Source organism: Fusarium redolens, assembly GCF_020744475.1.
Source record: "Fusarium redolens strain MPI-CAGE-AT-0023 chromosome Unknown BKA55scaffold_20, whole genome shotgun sequence".
Lineage (NCBI taxonomy): Eukaryota > Fungi > Ascomycota > Sordariomycetes > Hypocreales > Nectriaceae > Fusarium > Fusarium redolens.
The window spans coordinates 26,010-40,834 of NW_025763683.1; the positions used below are offsets into that span (position 1 = coordinate 26,010).

Genomic DNA, 14,825 nt, shown 5'->3' on the forward strand with positions numbered 1-14,825 from the left:
GGGGAAAATGGTGGCTGGGTATGTGTGCAACGGTGAGTGAGTTTGGCAGACTCTTCTCGTCCTAGTGTATAAATTGTTAGACCTTTATTACTTCCCGAGTTAAGGTGAAAAGGCCCTTCTGTGCCAAATCTGCCGGATGGTCCGGGTCAATTCTTACGATTAGCACTGCATCGGAAGAACTTCCGACTTTATATCGACAAGGATGACGATGTTAACGTACGTACTGCGTGCGTAATATTTTGTATGAGCGACGGGGGCATAAACATTCACCGCACGGAGGTGCATAACCAATAGCGAAATGCTCTTGCTCCACTATTCGGTCTGGCCGACGTCAGAAGGGGAGACCTTCGGAAGTTCCGAGCTTTTGCAACGACGAGTTTGAAGGTCAAAGGAATACTCTCAACAGGGCATAAAGTTGTACTGTTTGTCTTCAGTCTCTGGATACCTGCAATTTAATCGTGTTTCTCATGCTAACCATCATCGTTTCACCCCTGAAAACAAACGTTGCGAACGAAACCACCAGAGACCTTACAATCACAATCCAAGTCACCATGAACAAATGTATCTTTGTCGACGATTCTTGCGAATTATCTATCCGCGACATACCAGAGAAGTACCATCCCGAAGGCGGCCAAGCCCTGATTAAAGTCGAATACTCAGGAATCAAACCTGCCGACTTGAATCACCCGAAGGATCTAGGCATGAAAAACAATGTCTGCGGCTATGAAATCTGCGGAACTGTGGTAGAAGCAGGGCCTACTAGTCGCTACGCAGTAGGAGACGTCGTCTTTAGGTCTAGCCATCCCGGACGATCAAAACCAGGATACCACGGGGGACACCAAGACTTTGCCATTTTGGAGCCCAACCTCATGTCAGCCAAGGTACCCGCGCAGCTTCCTCGTGCCGACGCCGCCGCTCTCAGCATCATGGTCCGTTCAGCTGCCGATGCGTTGCTGAACCATTTTGAGATCCCATTTCCTGCTATAGGCGTCCTGGCGCCACCACCAACGAGCGGACTTCTCGTCTGGGGCGGTGCAAGTAGCGTGGGTAGCGCCGCGATCCAACTCGCAAAGGCCATGGGGCTTACGTGGGTATTTACAACTGCTTCACCTGCGAACCACAAGGCGCTCCTAAAACTTGGCGCAACACAATGCTTTGACTACCGAGACCTAAATGTTGTTGATGCTGTTCGAGCCGCAGCCGAGGAAAATGGAGTTACTATAAAATATGTTTTGGACACGGTTTGCAAGACAGGAAGCCCTGGAACTATCGATCAATGCGAATCGATTGCCACGGCGTCAGATGTCACGCTGGTCAGTTGCTTGCCCCAGATCCGCAGCCCAGCCCGCTGGAGAATGGTCCTCGCTTCAAGAGAAATTGATAATCCTGTACCGTTTGAATTCCCTGGTGGGAATAAAACCAATATGGAATGGGAAGCACGGCTTGAGAAAGCAGTCGTATGGGCTGCAACACACTACGGGAAGGAGTTCCGAATTCCAAAAATCCAGATTGTGAAAGGAGCAGAGAGGGGGATTCGAGCTATCAAGGATGTGAATCAAGGGAAGGTCAGCTTGACCAAGTTTGTCATCGAGCATCCGCTGTGAACCTGTTTGTTGTTTATATATTCGCCTCTAGTTCAAGGGAGTTATGTATTAAAAAACGCTTTATTAGGCTACCCTTGAATCAATCATTCCGCACGCTCCTCCTGGATACTCGATTAAAGATATACCTCAGATGTAGCTATTGTTCACCGACCAGCTTCTATTCATCCCGAATAGACTGAATATATTATCGTTGAGAGTTTGAACGTCATCTAGTTATAACTTCGTACTTGGTCACCCAAACAGAATAATATTAAATAAAATACACTTACTGAGTGCAGCGCACTGGGGATTAAGTAAGAAGTGCCCTAAATCGACGTCTCCGAAGTTTTGTGATACCGGTACGTTATCATCTTTAGGCATGTTGAGACACTCCCCTATTTTGATAAGTTGCTTAAATGTAAAGCACAGATTCTGAGATCCAAAGTGTTGACCCCACTTCGAAACCTCAAGTATCTTGATTGCCTCCTGGAATGCCTCTCTGCTTTCCGGACCGTATGTTTTTGGATCTTGAGAAACAATAAGCAGGATTGTCGCCAATGACGAGACGAGGAAGTATTCATAGAAGGTGCGCAGGCATTTCGAGGGAACAGCCTTGCTAATAACCCTCGAGCAAAGAAATACAGTATCTCTGGCGCGCTCAATGCTAAAGGCAGCGGCTTGTTGCTTTTCTCGGTCTCCTAAGTATGAGTGAAGGAGAGGCTTTCGGAGCATCATTCGGGCATGGTTGGCCCCCACCGCAGTGAAGGTCTCAAGGTCATCCATGAGCTCGCCATCCTGGAGCGAGTTCTAGCGGTTGCTAGCTCGATCTGTAGATTGGGCGATTGCAGTGAGCTCTCGGAATTTATCTCGCAGGCGCTGCACTTTATAATCGAGATACTCCTTATGCTGTCGATTTTCTACGGCACTCTTGGCCGACGGCTTCGACAACCCGATTATTTCGGATGTCAGGCGAGTATATTCTATTATTACCATCAGAAACGGTGCCGATGTTCCCTGAGGATGGGTTAGATGACCGGAAGTCAGGTAAAACGGGGTTTGGACAACCTACAAGATCAAAACACCTCTCGTCGATGTCTTCGTCCTTGGTGGTATAAGGGAGGTCAGTTGCAAAAGAAATCGTGCGATCTAATATGTATATCGACCAAAATAACTCTTTGAGGAAAAGAGAAGATGGAGCTTGCGCACAACTCTGAGTCTCGTCGGATGCTTGGTGAAGGCCAAGCTCATAACAGGCCCTCGATGCCAGGCCTATGAGCTGCCATGCCTTCATATGTTCAGACTTGTGGAAGAAGTAAAGACTCTAACAGTTGACAACTGTCAGTCGAAAGACAGTCAGCCAGGGGTTAAACCTCACCATCAAAGTAGCCATGACAATGTCGTCCATATCTGGGCCTGTGCCAGTGACAAGTTTCTCTACTGTCCAATCGACGTGGCGTTGGAGGTGCCGTGCTAGAGGGCTCGTAGTATCATCTTCCACGAGGAGAGTCAGGCCTAATAGTGCCTTGAGAATATCAACCTTGGTCACGCTAATGGGCGGAGACTGCGATGTATGGTTATTCCCTTCCCTGGTAGCGCGTCCGAAAAGTGCATCCAAGAGTCATCCGGCTGAATCAAGGTCAACGCAAGGGTAAATCGGATAGATAGTGTCTACAAAGGTCGAGAATAGCCGTCTCGCTCTGTCGTATTCGAGTTCTAGGATCGATTCCGCGCAGTCTTCAAACATGAAAGCAAGTGGCTTCTCCAATACTAAAGATTGTGCCCTGTTTGGGCCTTGAACGTCGTCCTTCTCTGCAGGTCTCACTATGCCATTGGCTTCAAGACATGATTTGGCCAAGTTGAAAGTATCGACAAAACTTGAACGGCGAGCTGCGGGAGACTTGCCGTCACTAACAGGAACCCCAGAGCTTGGTGGAGAGCTGTTCAGGCTTCCACTGTGTGAATGCCGCGAAGGTTCATTCAGGGCAAGGCTCATGGAATCCGCCGATGCACAAGGTGCAATTACGTCTTCAGCCGCTAGTGAGCATCCAGAGTGTCTGTAATAAAAGATATGCAGGTGAACAAGAGCAGCATTGATAGACATGTTTTTAGAGAATCTTACAAAGATATTTCCGTGACCATTGGGTTGATACTTGGTACGTTGCCACGGCGTGGGTAGCAACACTCTTCGCCTCGCTTTGTGCAGCGTTGACACGGCCACTGGCCATCACATTTGACCTTTCTGGACTTGCAAACAGTGCTACACTCATGATGTTAGTATCTTGGAGGGGAGAGCAGCGGACATAGGATACCATGCGATGAGAGTGTATTCGTTGCGCTTTCGGCGCACGCCTCTCACAGGTCGCTGGATGGCCACGGCATCTTGGCTGGCCATGGCGGCGCTTTTGACTCAATGCTCAGTTGTTAAGTTGGTGAAGAGAGTCTAGTTACAGAAGTAATGGACCAAATTTGAGCCAGCCATTTATTGCCTGGGACCATCCTCACGTGAACGGCTAACCCCACATCACCTCCGCATTCCGGACAAAACTAAAGTACCTTAGCTAGCTACCTGTCGCACTGAGCGTGCTTAAAGGGTTAGAGTGAATATGATGAGCAGTAGCAAATGTGTTGATTGATTTCTTAAGTTGTCTCTCGTGCGGGGTATTCCATCCCGCAGAGTTACTTAAAGCATAGCTAGATTACTAATGCCTACCCTGCGACACTACCCTACGGAAAGTTAGTTACCGAGGCTTGCAGGGTTCCCCAATTTACAGTAGCAATCCAGCCGCTTTACCGTCCTTACTTAGTTTTGGCGCATGCAAGTAGAAATCAAGGGTTAAGTTTGTTACAAGCTACCAGCGAAGTATGTTTGGTCTCGAATAGTAATCATGAGTGTTCTATTCATCATGGCAACGAATTAGGCGGATAAGCCTTGACAACGCGTGTTTATGCTGGGTAGAGTGCATCAGCGCTCATTTTCCTGCATTTTGCCTCATCACCTCCACCGCCTCGTTCATCAGCTTACAAGCCTCCTGCCATGCTGGTCTAAAGCTCACTGTCTCCCACCAATGGCGTAAGTGCGGCAAACCAGAGAAAAACACATCAGCTCCTCCCCTTAAATCAATGAGTTGCGATACCCAAGGCATCGACCAGATGTCAACGAGCGTGAAGTCTGAGCCTGCGAGATATTTGCGACTGGACAAGATGCCATCCATAGCCTTCAAGGCGCCACTTAATTCATTCCATATATCCTGCAGTGACTTTTCGTCTAGGCGGGGGACACCCAATATGCTAATCAAGGTAGTGGTTAGCATGGCATCTGGCAGCTGAAAAGGTGACTTACGGCTTGATGACAATGTCTGCGCCGTATTTCCATGCCGTAGTTGAGAAATAGCAGACTTCTATTGACGCAGCCTCCTCAAAAGAAGCCATGGCGTTCGCATCGCTGATATCTGGCATCAAATCATTTCCCTTACCGGAAAAAGCAATGGCAATATAGCGGGCAATTGCCCGACTCTCTTCGCAAAGTTAGTTTGTTGCACTCACTGTGTTTAGCCATACGAACTGGGGTCATACCACGAATTCGAAGCACTGTCTCTCCTCGATCATCCACCACATCTAAAATGGGAACCTTGCCAAAGGGGTGCATTTGTCGGTGCTGAGGAGTCTGCGCAAGACTTAACACAAGGTGTCACAGGAATAGCCATGTCAGTTCAGTTGGGAAACCACGCACTCGAGTCTCAGATTTGAGAATGTTGACGTGTCTATACTCCCAGACGATGCCCTTTTCAAGCATTGCATGCGCGGTGGTGATAGAATACGGAGAAACATAGTCTCCATACAGAACAAATTTGGTCGCCCTAAGTATGTGAGTCAGTGGCAGGCTGCGCTAAGAACGGCGTAAGGCTAAATATTACACACATTTTGATAAAGTCGGTTCCTGGATTCGTCGTGTGGTAATTACTTGATTCTCTATATGCTCTAGATATATCAGGAAGTATAGCTCTTATTTTGATACTGTTCTTCATTTTATAGTAATTAGAAGCCGTAGATGCAGCTCCGAGATAGGAGTCTGGGCCTCGGTAATACCGAGGTTTATTAGTCTGAGATTGGCTAGTGCCAAACACTCCATGCCTACTTACAGTATGGGGCAATAAGTTTGAAGACCTCTGTATGTACTGGCACACACCACTTAACTTAAATAATCCTAGCTGCTTTCCACCTTTAGCTAGACCGTCAATCCAGCCAATTAGTATCATCATATACTATATACAAGGCTGATATTTACACGCAAACTTACTATAATAAGCCAGCAGCCTATCCTAGCTGCATGGCGAATACAGGTCTGAATTCAATGGAAAACACATATAAACTAAAACCACGCTAATAAAGACAGGGACCTATCCTAGCTGCATGGCGAATACAGGTCTGAATTTAATAGAAAACACATACAAACTAAAACCACGCTAATAAAGACAGGGACCTATCCTAGCTGTAAGGCAGATACAGGTCTAAATCTAATAGAAAACATATATAAATCAAAACCACACTAATAAAGATAGGGACTTGAATCCATTGCCCCTAACAGATACAGGTCGCCATTACTAAAAGTTAGAAAAAATAATATTTAAGGTAATGCATTAATTTATAATTACCAGGATATATCTTATTTTAATTTTAAGCCACAGAAACCAAGTATTATCTCTTTGAGCGGCACAAGGCATCAAAGCGGTCAATACAGGGGTAACGAGCCAACCAGAGGAATTAATTCTGCCAATACAGACCAGCTTGTATATAGAAGACTGATAGCCAATAAGGATAGCTTGAGAAAGATAGAAGCCAATAAAAGAGGCTTAAAAAAGAGGCTATACTGTAATAGAGGTAGACCAGTTACAGAGAAATACAGCCCTTTTGGAGACAGCCTCACCTATCTTATGTAGACTCGCTGTACGTGGGGTCAAGTGGGGCGATTGACTTCTTTGATGCCTTGTGCCGCTCAAAGAGATAATATTGCGATTAGTTTGAAACTTAGTTAATTGCATTTAGCATCATTAAAAGTGGAGAGCAATTGGCGAATTATTTACCCCAAGTTGGTCCGTGCATTCCAGTATACCCAGGTATAAGTAAGGGAGAGCAATGGAAATATAAGCAGAAAATAGCAATTAAGCCAAAGCAATTCATAAGGATAGCTAAGTCATAATAATAAATATAATTATATATTATATTAGTATTATTATAGGCCGTTAATCTATAGTAGTTATTAACCTATAGCAATATATATAACCAAGTTAAGGTTAAGGTTTAAGCCATAATAACTAAAAAAGTAAGTATATTAATAAATATAAATAATAAATAATAATTAATCTATTAACGTACACGATAAGCGAGCGAGACAGACAAGCGAGCGAGACAGTATACTGTACAGCAAAAAGTAGCTTACCCTATAGCTTCTTAATACTTAAATAAAATAGCTAAAAATCTAAGAAAATTATTTCTTATAATAGTATAGCTTATTATATAATAAAGTATTTTTTAAAGACTTTTGATTATTTTATTTTATGTAGAAAACCTTAAAATACAGTGTAAATTACAGTGTAAATATATTTTAAAGTTTATAGCTATATAGGATTTTTTTTAAAATCTAAGAAATTTCACATAGCTTATTTTAGGACTTATATATATGTTGTTAGGATCTTAGCTATTTTAAGTTTAATTTGAAACTTTAAGAATTATTTAAAAATCTGCCTTTAAGGTGAAAAGTAGGGTGTCTCGCTCGCTTGTCTGTCTCGCTCGCTTATCATATACGTTATAGGATTTATATATAGGGCGGCTATATAGTATATATTATTTATTATTATAAAGTAAAGCAACCAATAAATTGCAAGTTTTATATAATTTAATTCCTTTTAGCTAGACTAGGTTATGTTTTATTTAAGTATCTTATTTATATTTAATATATAGCTAATCTATTATACTATAAGCAGCTTAGTACTAATAAGAGAGCTCAGTAGTGCCTATAGATATACTTACTATTCTAAAATAATAAGAGGCCTTGGCTTATGTCTTGCCTAATAGATATTATAATAAAGGCCACTTTAGAATTATAGCAATAAAAGATTAATATATAAATATATTACTAGCTAGCCATAGCAGTCACTAAGAAACATGTTTGCGAGGTATATACCCTATTTAATAGGCATAATGATTACAGCGATAATACTAATATTAATGCCATACTTGCTTGGCAAAGCAGGCACTAGCTGCTTTAGCGTAGGATTACATATAGACTTAATAGAGCATACCTATCTAAACTTTAGCCATTACTTCTGCGATACTATAAGTAGGCTTCGGTGCATTAGCATGAATTTCTATGCCAGTTAAGCAAGAACATACCTTTAATACCTAAAGAATTACCTTCCTTAAAGTTATCTTTAACTAGTAAGAAGCAAGCTATTACAGAGGTTGTTGCAGATTATATACTTCTAATAGATAAAACTTATTTGGCAAAAAGATAAAAAGGTAGCAGACTATTAATAACCTTAAGTAAGTAAAATTTATAGTCTTTATTAACAGAGGGTTACTAAGATAGGCAAGACTAAGTTTTACCTATAATATGCAGCGAGGTCCTGCTCTAAGCTATGTATAACAGAAATAGACATTTCGCATTCATAGACAGAGTTCTTTATATACTTAATAAGCCTCGGATTTTAATTTGCCTTCTCTATAGATATGCTATTTAACCTAGCAGAGGCATTAAAACCCACTTTCGAAATATGCACAAGTATATAGGAGATAAGCTAAAGGGGATACTATCTTTTTGCAATAAGCAAGGATTCCAGGATCTAACCAAGGTGCTAGTTCCGAAGAATGGTAGTAAGGCTATACTGCAATTACTAAAGCTCAGTAAATTTAGCTGCAATTACTGCAAGTTCTTATCTATTAATAAGTCAAATATTCGGCACCACCGCAACCAATATAAACATTAGGATACAAAAGTTAATAATAAAGGGTAGAAACATGTCCATCTTCAAAGATTTGTAACAGGTAGTAGTATACAGTATTAGATCGTGAGATAGCAGATAATTAATTCATAATAGCTGTATTAAACTTATTTATATTTAATTATTTTTATATTCTTATAACAAAGATTTTCCTTTTATCAGCTCAGAACCAGCTCAACACTCTGCTATGTCTACTTTGCGAGGCAGCCATCAAGCCCGAACCGGCTCAGGTAGAGCGTCACTATCGCAATTGCCATAAGACTATCGGATAGCCGCTGCAAAAAGTCATTGCGTTTGCCGAATCGTTCTCGTTATCAGGATGGCGCCCCCAAGCACTACAGGACCCGACAGATGAGAACATGGAGCTGCCACCAGATGGAAGCCCGCCTATCCCCGGACTAAAGACATACAAGGGACTCAGCTGCGAGAGCTGTCGATTTCTAACCCGCAACAGTCGGAATCTCGCCACGCACGAGACCCGCAAAGGACACAGGACGCAGGTGGAAGGTGGGGGCGGCCGGGCGTATGTGATGCTTCAGTCACTACGTAAAGCTCCGCATGCAAGGTACTGGATCGTTGTAGAGGCACCGGGCGGAGTCGACACCGAGTCAAGATAGGTGCAGTTTATGAAATGGTCGGCGCACTTATAGCAGAGGGATAAGACGATGCTGCACTAGGCAGGACTATCGCCGGCTTCTGCCGCAGTAGAATAGCGGATATGGCCCTGCAAGCGCCGTGAAGCGAACTTAAGGCTGCGTGAGTTGACCGAGAGCTTCCGGCACAAGCTTGACCGGTGCATAGAGCGGCTGGATAGGGTGCCGGACGAAACGCTCGAGTGGCTCGGTAGCATCGACCCTATCACTTATTGTAATGGTGAATTGGCCAATTCACCTTTTTTTTGTATGGGAGTTTAGCGCGGCGCTATCATGTCATGGGTCAATTCACCTTTTCTAAACCTAGCAATTCACCATTTAACCCTTTAGATTAAGGTTAGATATAAGTTTAGCGCAATAAAGCCTGCTTTAGTAAGGTATTTATCTTAGTACGGTGCCTATATATCTAGGTGCTATTTGCAGGCGATTTTACTCAAATCGTCTAACAAGTTTGGTAATGCGGCTAGCGTTTTGGAGTAAAACCGGTTGGAGTTGGGCCGAGTTAGGGTTAGGATTGCGTAGCAGAAAGGGGTTTATAATAAAATAAATAATATAATAATATTGCTTGTCTATTTAATGCCAAATTACAGAGGCTAGCTAAAGATACCTAGAAATAATGGAGGAAGTCGTGTAATTGAATGAGGAATATCGAATACTGCTATGTTAGGCTCAAGTATAAATGGGCGTCCGAGCGCCCACCAATCAATCGACGAAATTTATTAATAATTGTACGTTAGGATTGAAAGGCAATATATTCTGCTTCATAAATTCCAAATCCTAGTGTCAAAAATTCCGCTACATATGTAACCGCTTATTGAGTTGAATAATTATGCATACTGACCACCGTTGTTCCAAATCTTCATTTCCCTACTTAATCATTCTTTGAAGTTGCCGAGCTGAGTCCATTAATTTCATTAAGGCATCTTAGAACATTCAACAACAGCGGCCCTAGACAAACTGACCAATATATCATATCTATCTCTCGCCCCCTTCAAGCGTCGTGCTTAAGATGACTTTGGTCAAATTATTCATTTCTTCCTGCCATTTTCCAAGCTCTTGCTTTCTATACTTCTGAACCAATGGCTTCACTGCTTTCTTCTTATTACCCTTCCCCTTTGTGTTTTTGTCTTTCTTCACTGGGGCTTCACTTAGCCGATCGACTGCAGGATTAAAAAGCACCGGATCATCAATAGGGATCTTGTTAAACATCCAATCCACAGTAGTTCTTGTGTTGCCCTTGACTGACAAACTCACAACGGCGTTGAATTGTTTGTCGTTATCGCGTTGAATGAGGACTGGTACGGTGAGTGAATAAGGGAGACCCGTGCTTTGTGTCTTGTTCTCCAGTAAAGTCCAGCCACAGGCAGTATGGTCACCGGCATCAATACCCTCGCCAAAGTGCGTTCCTCCAGTGACGGTGGTGGCGTCACGAATGTCACGACCCCTGATTTTCTCCAGAGATGCCTCCCCGCCAGCTTGCGCAACAGAACCTCCTGAGAGACCAAGATTTATCTTTCCGGCTTTTGTGATCTCTTCATGATCTACCGTGGGACTGATCCTCCAACGATCGTCGAGTCCAATGGCTAGAACTGTAGGAGCTGTATCCCTGGGATCCTTAGGAAAAAACTCAATATCTATCCGAGCACGAACAAGCCGTCGACGATGCTTGATTGGCTCCAGCCGGAACTTGAATACCATTAGGGTAGCCGAAGGCGATCGGGCAGTCGGATTCAACTTTCCATGTATGACATCGAGGAGAAAGCATTGAATCGCAGTAGCTTTGGTGAGGCGCTCTATGACAATGCGTCGCTGCCAATCAGTCATGCTTTTGTTCTTTGCATGGAATGTTTCTTCGTCATCACCGCTAATGAAAAGAGGTGCTTCCAATGAGAGGAGAGGATCATCGTCCTCATTTTCAACCTGATCAAGGGCATTGTCTTCGTTATCGGAGACCTCCATGATGAAGGACTATTGGCTTGTACGAGAAACAGGTGAGAGCCACCGTTTCAGAGGCAATAGCTACGATGAAAGATTTGATAACGGAGTTCAAGACCTTCACCTACCAAATAGACCCACACAATGACCCCTCACTCTTTTTTCGATGTCTTGTGAAGAACATGCGCAAAAAAGAACAGGTTGGCACCTCGGTTAGCCTGCTGCATCAGTTCATTTAAATGAGGCCTCCTACTTTCTGCATGATTCCGCCAATCAAGACACAGATGCTGAATCTCCCACTTATTCCAAGCCAATAGCTGCTGGGCACAACAGTCACCTGATGCACTCAATTTACTCAGAAGGGTTGAAAATAGTAAGCGTGGCTGAACTTCCCCATAAGAAATATTATTAATTAAGAAATTCTTACGTTGGTCATAAATGAAGATTCGCAATCGTGTGATCATCTTACAGCTTGCTTATTGATAGAATAACCGAGAAATTGAGAGATAATCGGACATTCATTTCGCTTGAATCAATCTTGAAGAATTCGAATTGAACTTTCACAAAAGAAAAGCCTCCGTCATTTGTTTCGCAATGTCACGCCCAACATCTCCCCAACTCGTGTCGATAGCGCGTTGCGAGACTCCGCCCAACGCCATTCTCTCCAACGAACCCCCGCACTGTTTCAAAGAGGTTTTGAGGAAGGCGACAAAAATTGAAGAAAACAATGTCGCCGGAAACAGCCAAAATAAGAAAAAAGATCCGAACGCGCTTAAGAAGCTCGTGGCACAGAATAAGGATGAACTTTTGACGACAGTCAGCCTGCAGAAGCAGAACTTCCTTCACTTTCTGGCTTCTAAGCCGGCGTTTGACATGTCTACCTCCGAGGGCTTTGCTGTGCAGAAGTTAGTCGCCAGAATGCTCTTACAGCCTGATGGCCTGGAGCTGTTGCTGGCGATTGACAATAATGACAACACTCCGCTGCACACAGCTGTTCAATATAGCAACCATAATTTCCTCAGTGCTGTTTCTGGGCCTCCAAGTCAAGCTCAAACAGTTGAGCAAGTTCGCCGAACTATTGAACGAGGCAAAGACCAATGGGCTCGGTGCCGGTCACGAAGCACTTTCTTGCATGAGGCACTCGCCAGCAGAACCCTTCTCTACAATGAGAAGCTAGTTCTAGCTCTTATTGCCCTGGCACCTAGTGCAATGTTACGCGCTAAAGATGTCCATGGACAGACGCCTCTTCATCTGGCTGTTGAGTACTCAATGTGCACAGCTCAACGTATCGCCGTTGTCAAAGCACTTATTGCTCGCAAGCCATCAGTTCTTGAGATGACGGATAACAAAAAGCGCTCAGTGTACCAATACCATGTTCTGTCGAAACCAGAGAGCCAGAATGACGCAGCAAGCAGCACGATTTCAGGAGATCTTGATATCGCAGAAACAGCCAAAGAAATCAAGGATGAATTGATACTTGCGAGTATGAGGACAATGTCATGCCAGGTGGCACAGCGCTGTTTACATGCCCCGAAAGAAAAGGGTACGGCAAACCCCTTCCAGCCCCGAGAGTCTATCGTAGTTGAGACTCTATTCGCAAAAGAACTAATAAATATTGATCAATTTCAGAAAAAGAATTGTGGTTTGACTACATGCCAGCCCGATCAACAGACATGACATATGAGGAGTTCAAAAAACGCTGGAGTGATTATGACTTTGAGGCGACGTTGAAATATGTTTCAATTGCCAATATCAAGTTCAAGCGAGACAAAAGCGTTAGTCAAGTTACGAAACAGAACCGCGACGACGCAACGCATATCATTCGCTGGCTACTAACGCATAAAAAAGTCAAGCGAATCTTAAACGTTACCGTCGACGACATGGGTTCGAACTACCATAGCAATGAGTCCATAGAGAAAGCCCTTAAAGGCGCCAAGGTGGAAATCTTGGACTGGAAACGACCAGATTTGTGCCCCGCGACCATCTTCAAGATTGGTAGCAATTTGCGAGAACTTCATCTCCATTGGGGCGGAAACAACGCTATTCTACGTGCGTGGAGTGAGGCAGAAGGACTGCCTATGCTAGCACAGTATGGTAACCTAGAACGGATTTTCATCATCAGGCCCAAGGTATTTCCCGCTTTCTCATCTACAATCCAAACTGCCTGTCAAATATTAACATTACTATAGAATAGTCCAGATCTGTCTTCACGCAGATCGGAGCAGGAGAAGCAATTTAATGATCGCCTATGGAGTAATTGGAAGCTCGCGGTGTCTGAAAGACCAGCAACTCCATCTAAATCATTACCAGACAGTACACTGGTAGCTTCGACACAATCTGAAGGTGGAAAGAGCTCGCAGGATGAGTCACGGACTTTGGTCAATCAGTCTCAGGTCTTGGAACCTCATCAGAGGGCCAAAACCAGTGTGAAGCCTCCAAAGATATATCACATTGATGAAGAGGCTTCCGTCGAGTCTACTATTGGCGGCAATGGTCACACGGGCGAGAAGGACCAGCATCGCTGGATCCAATGCATGGAAGACTTCACAAAAGCCTTTCTGCAAATCAAGCAGCCTTCAGACTCCAGCTCAGTTCAGGTCGCCCTGATTGATGACGGAGTCGACACGACAAACAGATTACTCCAGGGAAAAACATATTATGGGAGAAGTTTTGCATTTAATGATTCAGGCAAACGAAACTATCCGTACTGGATGTCTGATAGCGACCATGGAACCATCATGGCGAGTTTTATCCGCAAACTCTGCCCAACAGCTAATATCTACATCATCAAGGTCGCTACTAGGCAGGGAAGACAAAACTCAAATAGACTAACTATAGATGTACCCAGCGCGGTTGAGGTGAGTTCAGCCATTGTCGTCATTATCATGGATAATCTAAACCTTTTTAGGCTATTAACCATGCAGTGGATCGTGGGGCCAAGATTATATCCATGTCCTGGTCCGTGAAACGACCAGCCGATGAGGGACTACGGCAGAGGTTCAACAACGCAGTGCAAAGGGCGGTTGATCACAACACCATCATGTTATGTGCATCCAGCGACCAGGGCGAAAGGGGCAATGACGAGACATATCCGCACGACGCGAATCGCGCCAACATCATCCGCATTGGCGCAGCGACAGCCACGGGCAACAACGCCGAGTACGTCAACAAAAACAACATTGACTTTCTCTTCCCGGGCCACGAGATATTTCTAAAAGGAAGTAAACCGGAGACAGAGCTAGGAGATGTCCACAAAGGCTCTTCAGTGGCGACAGCCATAGCTTCTGGACTAGCAGCCTTGATATTAGAGTGTATCCGGATCAGCTACGTCTGGATGTCCAAACCAGAGAATTGCGGGTCGATGGAGATGATCATAGACAAGCACTTCGAGGGGATGGATTCAAAAGCTATGAAAGCTGTGTTCAAGGGTATTAGTATGTCTGAATCTCGTTATATCTGGGTCTGGGAGACTTTTACTGCTTCTATCTGTGAGAAGATTATAGATGGAGGGTCTGATGATAAGTACGCAGCCGTGGCGAACTTGGCGAATCTTCTTTTAAAGAATGGGTTATAAAATCACTATTTATTAATAAATATGCAAGTTTTTTGCAGTGCTTACTTAATACTTATCTCAGGAGTTCTTATGCTTTCTGTTT

At 43.9% G+C, this 14,825-nt stretch overlaps 4 protein-coding genes across 4 annotated transcripts; 2 read left to right on the forward strand and 2 right to left on the reverse strand.

Moving 5' to 3' along the window:
- Window positions 1–551: 551 nt before the first annotated feature.
- On the forward strand, window positions 552–1,604 carry BKA55DRAFT_524256 (uncharacterized protein; the record flags this gene model as incomplete). Its single annotated transcript, XM_046188708.1, has 1 exon — window positions 552–1,604. The coding sequence occupies one exon, from the start codon at window positions 552–554 to the stop codon at window positions 1,602–1,604; it is 1,053 nt and encodes a 350-aa protein (XP_046043531.1).
- On the reverse strand, window positions 1,601–5,608 carry BKA55DRAFT_667378 (uncharacterized protein; the record flags this gene model as incomplete). Its single annotated transcript, XM_046197829.1, has 13 exons — window positions 1,601–1,813; window positions 1,874–2,390; window positions 2,466–2,597; window positions 2,653–2,904; window positions 2,959–3,144; window positions 3,226–3,637; window positions 3,703–3,840; window positions 3,893–3,962; window positions 4,606–4,871; window positions 4,924–5,098; window positions 5,157–5,247; window positions 5,314–5,440; window positions 5,502–5,608. 13 exons carry the CDS (start codon window positions 5,606–5,608, stop codon window positions 1,731–1,733), a joined length of 2,556 nt encoding a protein of 851 aa, XP_046043532.1. The 3' UTR covers window positions 1,601–1,730.
- A 4,294-nt stretch (window positions 5,609–9,902) lies between these two features.
- On the reverse strand, window positions 9,903–11,355 carry BKA55DRAFT_581099 (uncharacterized protein). The gene has a single exon (XM_046194023.1). It carries the CDS (start codon window positions 11,191–11,193, stop codon window positions 10,210–10,212), a length of 984 nt encoding a protein of 327 aa, XP_046043533.1. The 5' UTR covers window positions 11,194–11,355; the 3' UTR covers window positions 9,903–10,209.
- A 222-nt stretch (window positions 11,356–11,577) lies between these two features.
- BKA55DRAFT_581100 (uncharacterized protein) lies at window positions 11,578–14,786 on the forward strand. Its single transcript, XM_046194024.1, has 4 exons — window positions 11,578–12,712; window positions 12,799–13,298; window positions 13,359–14,027; window positions 14,078–14,786. Exons 1-4 carry the CDS (start codon window positions 11,764–11,766, stop codon window positions 14,741–14,743), a joined length of 2,784 nt encoding a protein of 927 aa, XP_046043534.1. The 5' UTR covers window positions 11,578–11,763; the 3' UTR covers window positions 14,744–14,786.
- Window positions 14,787–14,825: the final 39 nt, after the last annotated feature.